Raw genomic sequence first — 12,097 nt, 5'->3', positions numbered from 1 at the left:
AATCGCGCGATTAAATCATCTGCGATTATGAACGCGATTTTGCGTAGCTTGTCAGTGAACTACGGCTCTGTGTAGTAAACGCTGCTCCATCTGAAAGCACGTGCTGGAGATTTACTACTAATCACAGAACCGGCTTTACTGACAAGATACGCATGACAATCTCATTCGATTAATCGTGCAGCCCTACTATATACACTAACTTCACAAGTTTCACTTGTGACTGTACTGATAGAGCAAGGTAATGAAGATGAAGAGGAACACACAAGCATTTTTAGTTTAACAATTATTATAAAGCATTTACTTTAAATGAATATTAATACAGATCATATGTAATATAAATAAGCTATAGAATCAATAGATAACGCTTTAAAAATGACTACATGTGACCTTACATGTTTGAGTCTCGAGTCGCTATATATTATCAACTATAGGGCTGCACGATTCATTGAAATTAAATCGCAAAGGCGATAAATCGCGATTAGGCAGAAGCTGCGATTGTCATGCGTATCTTTCAGTGAAGCACGGTTCTGTGATCAGCAGTAAATCTCCATCCGAAGGCCAGACGGCGCTCTCGCGCTAAAACTCCAAATGCTGGAGATTTACTACTAATCACAGAACCGGCTTTACTGACAAGATACGCATGACAATCTCATTCGATTAATCGTGCAGCCCTACTATATACACTAACTTCACAAGTTTCACTTGTGACTGTACTGATAGAGCAAGGTAATGAAGATGAAGAGGATTCTTTTATTTGTCCTCTTTCATGGACAAGTACTTTCTTCAGTGTAAATGCGTTTAAATTCCTCATGTTCTTCAATCTCTTAACCTTTAGCAAAAGAGTTTTGAATCTCACTGGCTCTCTCACGAGAAGTGACTCACACTTGCTCTGTGTTGCAAGGCAGGTGATTGGCTGTTCGCCACTGATGTCACACATTCAAGTTCGCGCACCACAAACTCAGGATCAAAGCCTGAGTTGACAAAGAAAGTTGAGGATCAGCATCATGGTACCAACAAAGCCAAATTGGAGTGGTTCGGTTTTGTCAACATGAAACTAATCCTGTAACTCTGAATTTATTTGGTACAGGCCCCAGGTGACTTGAGAGCTAGATTGACAAAATAATCTGTTCACTCTTGTGCACTAGAGCACACAATATTGAATACTGTATCCTACAATGTAATGCACTTGACATGACCCTTTCGTCCTTACCAGTATGCCAAATGATTCAATATCAACTGCAATTTTAAACATCATTTCATTAACACATTATTTGATTGGATGTTTTTTTTTGTTATTATTATTTAAATAGTTATTATGCAATACTTAATATTAAGGTTACCCTTCTTCAGCATTTGTTCAGCATAATCTTAATAATTAGCCTACAACATTTACAAAGACATTTTTAAAACAAACAGTTTGCATTAGTTAATGCACTGTGAACTAATGTGAACAAATAATAAATAAGTGTATTTCTATTAACTAACATTACAAAGATTAATAAATGCTTCAAAAAAAAATTCATTTATAATAATAGTGTTTTTGAAGTTGTAAATGAAAACAGATTACTGGAGTACATTGGTCTTTCTACTTAATTTTCAAAGTGTCATTCACTTTATCTTTTTAATTATTTGTGAAATTTACTAGCAATTTCTGAGTGAAAATTGTTTCTAAGTAAATCCTACCAATTTTGTTTTTCAGTGTCTGTTGTTCATTGTTAGTTCATGTTAGCTAATGCATGAACTAATATTATCAGATCTTAAATGTAAAGTGTTACCAGTATTATTAATTATTAAATGCAAAATAAAAAAAAAATTAGAGATGATAACTGGACAGCCATGTGACAAAAATACAGCATACTACTATTAGAAATACGTATAGTCACATACTGAGTATGGTTTGGCATGCTATTAAAAATAGTAGGCAATATACAGTATGTACAGTGCAATACACTGAATTCTGAATGTGTATAGAGGTGATACAGACCTCCAAAAGTCAATTCAATAAAACCTCCAACATTTAAATGATAGCTGAAACCAGTTATGCAACTAAAGAAATAAATGTTTCAATTCATGATTTCTTCATATATTATCCAACAAACTCATACAAGCCTAATGATTCTAAATCACATACGCTTACATGCGGCTAAACAGTTTTTAACCACTAGTGACTGGTAAGTAATGTATTACCTGTCCAAGTCCAAAGGACAGAATGAATGCATACATCTTAGGTCTTGACTGTCTCTTTGGTCTCCAGTTAAAATGAAAATTGTCATTATTTATTCACCCTCATGTCATTCCAAAAATGTCTGAATTTCTAAAACACACAAAAAATATATATTTTAAAGAATGTTGGAAACGAAACCAATCAAGTCAATGCTGGTAGCCATTGACTTGATTGGTTGGTTACAAACATTCTTTAACATATCTTTGAACAACTTGAGGGCGAGTAAATAATGACAGAATTTTAATTTTTTTAGGTGAACTATCCCTTTAAGGTGCAAGTCATGACATCAACAGAGTCATAAGTCTAATATGGTACCTTTCAGATAACCATAACAATTTCTGAGATATTCAATGCACCATGGAACCAGGTTTAAAAAGATTAACAGTAAAACCAAACATTTTATCTAGCTTCAACATTAAGAAGTTATCATGTTATCAGTGCTAATGTCCTTTGGTACTGTCATGTACCATTCACATGAGCACAACATATTGTGTGACTATCACTTATAGCGAATGAGCTATAGTGCCACTTCAGTTTATTAAAAACTAAAAACTAATATGGCAGGAATGTTAGCACAGTATAAATCCCAAACTTGAGAATTTTATACTAGACTACAGGGCAGGCAGTCAATCAGATTTTAAATGAATGTAGGCTAATTAATATGCCATTTTGACTGGTTTGGCTGTTTAAATTAATGCCAAATATAGAAGAATATACACACTTCTTTATAATCTCAGCAATAGAACAGTTCAAGTTCTGGAAATGTAGCTCAAACCCCAAGTCAAAGCCTGCTGACAGTAAACTTGTGCAAGCAGTGATTAGACAGCAGGTTTTGCTCCATCATTAGTGTCATGGCTATTGTGATGACAACAAACACATGTGATTAGCCAAACAGCTCTGCAATGTTAAATTTCAGCTCAGTATTTATACAAGGCTTTAGAAGTGAATTACAAATGTCCGCTTAAACATATTTCCCAGAGGGCCTGTAGTAAAAACATGGTACAATGGTTACCCGTGGTTAATCAACTAAGATCAACTTAATCAACTAAGGATTTACTGAATTGAAGACTTGCTGGGAAATATTTCCAAAAACTTCACGACATGAAATGGCATTCACAAGTCATTTTACTTCTGTAATGTGACAATTTGTAGGTGAAACAAGATATTCGATGGGGAAAAAATGGGGCGGGACTTGATTACATAATTGACTGGATCATGATCAGCTCTTTATATCAGGGTTATTATCATTAACTGAAGCTATTCATTCAGTTTTGTTAATTAAAATAAAGCCGAGATAAAAATAAAAAATAAAAAGATTACATTGTTTTATTAGAATATTAGAAAAAAATAATTAAATAGTAATATTAAAAACTACATAAAATTACAAAAAAAATTTTTTACTATAAATATTGGAAATATTTAAGAAATAAAATCAAATTCAAAATATTATTACAAAATTATTACAGAACACAAACAACACTAAAATAACATTATATGACAGGTTTTGGAGGGGTGGAATAAAAATGTAGAGAATCATTACAGTTGGAAAGATTGAAAACACATTTTTTTTGTACTGAAATAACATGCACTGATGATCATTCAGTCAGACCACAAATGTGTTTTAGGAAGCAAACAAGGTCAATAGGGATTTCATGTCGACTTCATGGGCTTTAGGAAATAAGAGAAGAAAGACTGCCAACAGCTGACCTTGACAGTCAGTGGAGGAGAGAAAGGCCCACAGGGATGTGAGGATGTGTGTTTTCCAACCTGATAGTAGCGGAACTAATTAAGAATAGACAGAACCAGCGGCCTTCTCCACAAACCCTGTAAAAGTGACATCACTGCTGATACACCTCCCTCCAGCTGTACCGTTCCTCGCTACACCAGATGAACATCACCGGTAGTGACAATGAGAAATGCTGCAGCAAAAAAACAAAAAACAAAAAGTGACTAACCTTTCTTAAACTCCTCCAGCATGGAATCCAACTTAGTGTCGTGAAACACAAAGTGGACCGGATGGTTGTAGAATTTAGTGATGGTCTTCAACGTAGTGCAGTCATCCGGATCCACAAACGCCAGGTCTTTCACAAAGAGGATGTCCACTATATTGGTCTGTTCGTGCTCATAAACTGGAATGCGCGTGTATCCGCTCTCCATGATTTCTGACATAGTGTTGAAGTCCAGCACAGCATCGCTGTTGATCATAAAACAGTTGCTGAGTGGAGTCATGATGTCCTCCACTGTCTTAGTCCTCAATTCCAGAGCACCCTGGATCATGTTCATCTCCTCTTTCACCAGGTCGTTGTATGGCGCAGTCACCTTCAACATCCCCACCAGCTTCTCCCGGTTGTACACGGTGCCGATCTCCTGGCCCAGAATGCAATCTAGAAGTTTGCTGATGGGGAACGACAGCGGAAAGGTCAGAAGCATGAAGAACTTGGTGAGCTGGATGGTGTTGGCGCCCACCGCCAAGCCGTGGCGAGAGCAGAGCGCCTGAGGAACGATCTCGCCGAAGATGACGATGCCGATGGTTGATGCCACCACAGCACCCAAACCAGAGCCGATAAGATCATCGAGCAGGATGGTCAGTGTGGTGTTGACCAGCACGTTCCCGAGGAGAAGCGAGCACAGCAGATAGTTTCCTTTCTTCCGGATGGGTTCAATCTTGCGTGCGTACTTCTTCTCTTTCTCCGTGCCACAGCTCTGGACGATTCGCAGTTCCATGGGGTCCAAAGCCATGAGCCCCAGGTTTAGACCACTGAACATACCTGAGAGCACCAGGAGGCAGGAAATCAAGATCACCTGGAACCAAATGGGAAGCAGAGACTTCTTCTCCTCCACCACATGCAACTTTCCATCATGTTCTCCCAGGAGGTACCACTTCCCATCTTGGCTGTGTCTGATGCACAGCCCGTAATCCCTCTGGGACTCACTTTTCCTAAGTGGTTTAATACTGACCTCCAGCACCCCAGATGTGCCCTGGCTGCTAACCTCCATTTTAGGCTGGATGGAGAGGTCTTTGGTGAAGTCAGCACAAGTCCTGTTGAAGTCAGAGCTGTTGTCCTCGCCCTGCTCCACGAACTTAATCTGCTCCCAGGTGTCATTACTGATTTGCAGTCCGTAGAACCTGAGCTTGATTTTGCTCCCCTCGGTTACCTGTATGATTCCATTGTCGGTGGTCGTGGCCGGCTTGTCGCTCCACTCCAGCCGCATGCCGAGGATTCGGCTGTCGCTCCCCAGGGATTCCGCTCTATTCGCGCAGATTTTACTCCAAAAGAACAGCATTAACGTTAGCGTACACCCTTTCCCACTCCATCCTGTCGCCATGTTTGTTTCGCTCTCTGCGGAATGAGAGTTGACGTCACCTACTCATTTCCCAAGGCCTCGCCCCCTCATTAACATAAATCCAATCAGCGTGCGGATCGTCACCTAATGAGGAAGAACGAGCTTTCTTGGCAGAGTTGCCAAGTCCGCGGTTTTCCCGCAGAATTGGGACAGCGGCTCTCTAGGACCGAACTTGCCTACCCCTGGACTAGTTTAACACTGTTGCCGCGGGTTGAAGCGACCCCAATAACGTGATATTTAGCCTCTGGAATGCGAAACCAGACAAAAACGCGTATTTTACGTGTATGTTACCCACCGGAACGCGATTGGGCTAGTTTTGGGCTAGTTTTGAGTAGCACTTGGGCGGGTTTTGTTGGGAAAACCTGGCAACCCTGCTTCTTGGGTTTGCTTGCTGAAGGCAGATCAGTTTTTCTCTACAATTTTATATATATATATATATATATATATATATATATATATACAAAGAGAAAATAGTTGTTTTAATTTGTAATAAAACTTCACAGTATTACTTTTATTTATTGTAGTTTTGATTTTTTTTAAAAACAGCCTTGGTGAGCATAACAGACTTTCGGTTTTTGAGGTTTGGATATGTTTGTGGTGTTTATACAGTAATTAACGTAAACTAAAATGTACAATATGAATATATATTGCATTTCAGTACATTGATGGATGCCACAATACAAATCTTAATTTTCCTTACAAATATGTTCTAAATTCTGGAAAGCTTTCATCAGATTTACACACATACATGATATTTTTGTATTAGATCCAATTATTTTTACATTTATATTATAGATATATTATAGATTAGATTACTGTATAAACACTACAAACACCTCCAAATTTCAAAGAAAAAGTCTCTTATGCTCACGAAGGCTGTATTAGCATTTAAAAAATAAATAAACAATAAAAAACAATAAAAACTATAATATTGTTAAATATAATTACAATTTATATTTTTATTAATGCTTTGGAAATTTAATGCTTCTTTTTGCTATGCAAATAAAGCTACTCTTCGATATCTTTAGATTCCCGTTTTAATGGCGCCTTCTAATGGACAGAGATGTAACTACTGGCTTCATTATAATGGCGCTACATGCTTCCACCAACAGGTGGAGCCATCAGACAGGCTACAAATGAACGTTACTACAGTTATATCGCACATCGGGTCTTTAAACACTCACCCTGCATACAACCTCCATACACGAATCAGTCTTGATCTTCACCGAGCTTTAATATTCCAAATTATTTTAATTACAGTAGATTTACTCTGTGCATGGGAACTGGTTGTTAGACATTCCTTTAAAAGTATAGGCCTGCATTAATATAGTTCAGAAAGACAAGAAAAAAATGTATATGCTATTGCAATGTATATATTTAAGTAGTAAATTAATTCAAATCAATATAATATCACTCATAAATTACATCAATATTACAAAATCAAAAAGAGACATGGAAATAAGAGAAAATACAATGTGGTCATCATAGAAAGACATTGACAGAACAGATGCACATTGCTGGAATCAAATATGAGCACTGTTACCGTAAACACAAGGACCTGAGGTATAAAATCTTCTTACTAAGCAAAAGTTTACAACATCAATTAGTTAAATAATACAAAAAAAAAGTAGGATTAAAAAAGGCAAACCACCCATGATGTCAACATCATATTCTGTATCAAGTCAAATGCTCTTTGTAAACAAAATATTTCAAAAGGTTCACAGATTTGTGTGCGTCAATAACATTAAAGTATTTAATAATTTAACCTCTTACCACATTCTGAGGGAAATGTGTGCAGACTCATCATCTGAGCTCATTCTCTAAATTAATTCATTATCAAAAAGAACTAAACAGATAAAATAACTTCAAGAACATGAGTTAAGGCAATCATAAAGAGGGCACACAAGGGCAAGCTCAAATAATACATGCCAAGACAGTTTCAGTCTAGTAATTTGCAGCACAGTTGTTACACTTAAGCCAGGGCTCAATGATAAGCACTTCATTAATATATAACAAATGAACCTGATAATAGGTTCATCTCAGAGAAACAAATGCAAAGAATCACACTGGCATCGAAGTCAGGATCCAGATATGTCAGTGGACGATACAGTCTCTCATTGCACGTCGATCACTGAAGTGTAATTTTATCCCACCATTGTAATGCATTGATTGGTCAGTTCAATTACATACTCTCCTTTTCGAGAGCAGCATTATTATAATATTTACTACAGCAGATATACGGTCTAAGATGTTGTGAGTTTATGCTTCAGAGCAATAGTTTCTAAACCATAACCTAGTTGTCTGCTTGCTTGTTGCCATAATATCTAACGTTCTGATTGGTTGACTTGACTAGGTAGGAGGACCTCCACTGTGAAGCTGACCGTTTTGGACTGGAAGATGCTGTATGTGTTGTCAAATCGCAGTACGTCTGAATAAAACAAAACACAGTAAAGCCACATGAACGTTTAATGTTCATCTCAATTAGTGATAACAAATGAAGCCTGTAAGGCTGTACTTACACACTCCTGGTTCTGGGCAGGTGAGGGATCCATCCTCGGGTACCAGGTGTGCGTTGTAACGCTGATTTGGCACAACTTCCTTCATCTCACTAGCCTTCATCCACTCTCCCATCCTCTTCTTTATATAGACACCGAAACCTATGTCGGCACCATCACAGTTGAACTGCCATCTGAAGAGGAGACCATTGAATAGAGTAGAATCACACACAGAAGTTCCTGTACTGAAAAGCTCACAAGCTCACACTCTCGCATCCAAATCCAGGCCTTTCAAAGGTGTGCCAACAAAACCCAATGTTAGTAAACCCAAATGCTCGTCCCATGCAGAGATTCTTGCTGGTTTGTTTACAGCACCTTTGATGTCATGAACAGTGACTGGTTCGTGGCGAACTCCATGTCTGTTATCAGTCTCAGAGAGTGTGTTTTTGTGTGGTATTAGTATTAGAAAGCGTTTTTGTGTTTCCTCAGATCACCTTAGTGCACAGTTTGGTGCAAGTAGCTCATATTCCACCTGATGAGATGAGCCACGGCCAATAGTCACACACTGATCATAGTCCACTTTAATGGAGTCTTGAACATAGTAGGTCTTGGGAATCTCTGATCCGAACGTAATCTGAAAAAAACACAGAAACCTTTGTTTAACATGTGCTTGGCTGAGATGAGTTGGTAATGATTAATCAGAATTGAAAATGAAAATGAAAATAAAAAACAAAGGAGGATGAAACTTACAGAAGCATCATGAGTGCGAACGATAAAAGCCTGACATTTGAACGTTAGTAAAGCATTTTATGGAAAATAAGGAAACAGGAAAAAACACAGACAGGACAGCAGCCCAAATCAAAGTGGCTTTTAATAAAGAACACAAACATGCACTGTTTGAGATTCATTATCCTACATATAGGTTGAGTATTCTACCATGAAGCTTAAAGAGAAAAATGTTGCAATATTACAGACTGCAGATGCGTTCATTTGATTTATTTTCACGTGCTCAAAATACAGTTAAATACAGAAATAAGAGTCTAAATTGTCACTGAATACAGTAAGAAAACAAACAAACTAGACAGCATAAACATCAGACACAAACAGGAAAAAACACAGACAGGACAGCAGCCCAAATCAAAGTGGCTTTTAATAAAGAACACAAACATGCACTGTTTGAGATTCATTATCCTACATATAGGTTGAGTATTCTACCATGAAGCTTAAAGAGAAAAATGTTGCAATATTACAGACTGCAGATGCGTTCATTTGATTTATTTTCATGTGCTCAAAATACAGTAAAATACAGAAATAAGAGTCTAAATTGTCACTGAATACAGTAAGAAAACAAACAAACTTGACAGCATAAACATCAGACACTTTATAAAGAGTTAAGGTCACGTTGTCTGGAGTCACAGACTCAAATATAAAGATGTTGGTTGAGAAAAGGTGTATCATTTTAAAATGATGCACTATTATTTTCATACACAAACAAATTTAGACACTCAAAATCACAGACAATACTTCATATTCAATGACTCAACGTATTAAATCCCAATTCACATACTATTAGTGCATCCCAAATAAGGTGCATGGATGGTATATTATTTCAATATAATATAATATAATATAATATAATATATACTGTTCAATAGTTTGGGGTCAAGTCATTTTTTTAAAGAAATTAATACTTTAATTCAACAATGATTCATTAAATTGATCAAATTTACAGTAAAGAAATGTATCGTGTTACAATTTATAAAACAGTAAAAAAATCCTGAAATATATCACAGTTTCACACAAAACTATTAAGCACTACAACAGTTTTTAACTGTTATAATAATAAGAAATGTGTCTGGAACATCAAATTTCGGAAGTAATTGCTGCTGAAAATTCAGCTTTGACATCAAAGGAATAAATTCGATTTCAAATTATATTCACATAGAAAAAGTTATTTTACTGTACTTTTGTAGACTAAACAAATGCAGGCTTGGTGAACATTAGAGACGATCAAAAACATAAAAAAAATTATTTCTGACCAAAAGTAGTGTAATACAAATAATGATGGATAAAATCTAGTCTTATCTTATTTTTGTTATTGTTGAATATTCTATTTCATTCAGAAATGTGTCACATAATAAAAAATAAAAAGAGTACTGAATGTCTTTTATAAAGTTGATTTTAGGTAAAAGTAACTGAATTTAATGAGTACAGGAATATATTTAGATGCTAACACTTACATGCAAAACATGGAAATGTGGTATCAAGACAATTTTATCAGTACGGCCCAAAACTGTCATAGCATCTTTTTACATACTCAAAAGCACATATTTTTGGAAGGTGTAGTAGAAGCATGTGAATTGGGATTTAGCCACAATTGCTTTACTCTCTCAATAAAACAACCTTGTGTAAAGACATTCCAATAGAAGCCTGTTGTTCTGTGATTTGCGTAAGTCTCAACATGTCATTCAAACATGTAATGACTCCATCTGTGCTTATTAGTACAAACAGCTCCTTCTTGTGTACTTGCATCTGTCCCCCTTTAGCGATTTTCCCATGAAGGAAGTGCTCTGGTTTTCATTAAGGTTAATTACCGTTTTAATAGGCAAGGAAATTGCCGTCATACCAGTGGAAAAACAAGCACTCTAACTCTCTTTAAGACAAAATAAACATTCATTATCTTCAGCTCTCTAGCTTTAAACACAGTAAACAAACATTTATTTGACTTGTGCAATATCACAGTCCAACAAAGACTCCAAAGGATTACAGCTAATAAATATTTGTAACTAAATAACTAAATATCAGTCCACTTTGAGAGTTCACAAAGTCTTCTGAGGTTTTTTTTTTTTAGTACTTCCAGTCCTGAAGGGGGCAGCAGCTTTACCTGTGTATCTACATACAGACACAAAACGCCTCAGTTCAGAACTCTGAATGTGATTCGTGTTTTAAATCCTACATCTCCACTAGCACAGAATAATTTTTGGAAACAGAAATTTAACCCTGTGGTGGTCTTTGCTCATTTTAGATTGAAAAAAAAAAATGTTTATGTAGGCTAATTAATTAATTTGTGATTTTTGAGACACTTGCTATATAAACACACAAAAATGAATCATGGACATGATTAGAAAAAGCTAAATGGTCTTAAAGGAATAGTTTCAAAATGAAAATGTGTTGAAAATTTACTCAACCTTAAAGGGGTCATATTGATGTTGCTAAAAAGAACATTATTTTGTGTATTTGGTGTAATGAAATGTGTTTATGCGGTTTAAGGTTCAAAAAACACATTATTTTCCACATACTGTACATTATTGTTTCTCCTCTATGCACCTGCCCCCTCAGATTTTTGAGCCAAGTGGATTTTGAATGCAGCTTCCAAGAGACAAAAAAATAGCAGATTAATATTTTCTATATTTAATACAATCACACCGGTGTGATTAGATCGTTCAGTGCGTCATATCATTATCTGCTAAATTCAAATCTGCGTTCGCTGGCTGGCGCGGAGCCAGATACAGACGCGTTTTTACAGCACGGCGCATTATAACCAATCACACACGATGCTGTTGAGCTTATGAATGCAATGACCAATCAGAGGTGTTCAGATGAGTCATCGCTAAAATGCTGGTGTTTTTTTATCACTCGCTCACTGACTGAATGCCTCTTTCTGCTGAATTCTCTCGTCAGAAACAACAAAGTGCAAATGTGTACGAATCTGTAAGATTTTAATCTCATAGTGTAAACAGCTTCAGTGATGTTAATGGGTGTTCTTGAGAGTGCTTGAACTAGACTGTCAGTGAAAATGTTCTTTGATAATGTAAATGTTCTTTGCTCTCTTTCTGTACAATGAAAGTGTTATGATTAGTAGCCTGACTTGCAATGTTTTTATTCACATTAACTTTCAATGTTAAATTCACAATAAATATAAACTCAGTCTTATTAAAAATATGTTATGGCATGACACCCATATCTGTTAGTAAAGAGACAAGACAGGTTTTTATGCATAGTTAATAGATTACATTATTAGGTTACTTTGACC

General features: G+C 36.3%; 2 protein-coding genes across 2 annotated transcripts in view; both read right to left on the bottom strand.

The window, feature by feature from the left end:
- The window catches only part of LOC107755845 (metal transporter CNNM4), a 43,799-nt gene extending 38,220 nt beyond the window's left edge, over nt 1-5,579 (bottom strand). Inside the window, exon 1 of the mRNA XM_016572779.1 lies at nt 4,180-5,579. Coding sequence (XP_016428265.1) covers nt 4,180-5,551 — 1,372 coding nt within the window. The 5' untranslated portion in view covers nt 5,552-5,579. The remainder of the gene's footprint in view (nt 1-4,179) is intronic.
- Nucleotides 5,580-6,928: 1,349 nt separating this feature from the next.
- The window catches only part of sec14l8 (SEC14-like lipid binding 8), a 25,687-nt gene continuing 20,518 nt past the window's right edge, over nt 6,929-12,097 (bottom strand). Inside the window, exons 10-12 of the mRNA XM_016572780.1 lie at nt 8,559-8,698; nt 8,089-8,258; nt 6,929-7,997 (exon numbers count right to left, since the gene is read on the bottom strand). Of these exons, the coding sequence (XP_016428266.1) occupies nt 7,894-7,997; nt 8,089-8,258; nt 8,559-8,698 (414 nt within the window). The 3' untranslated portion in view covers nt 6,929-7,893. The remainder of the gene's footprint in view (nt 7,998-8,088; nt 8,259-8,558; nt 8,699-12,097) is intronic.

Source organism: Sinocyclocheilus rhinocerous, unplaced genomic scaffold, assembly GCF_001515625.1.
Source record: "Sinocyclocheilus rhinocerous isolate Xijiao unplaced genomic scaffold, SAMN03320098_v1.1 scaffold352, whole genome shotgun sequence".
In the NCBI taxonomy this organism is placed as follows: Eukaryota; Metazoa; Chordata; class Actinopteri; order Cypriniformes; family Cyprinidae; genus Sinocyclocheilus; species Sinocyclocheilus rhinocerous.
Note: the sequence above shows the minus strand (reverse complement) of the source record. Positions and strands in the feature narration are given on the sequence as shown.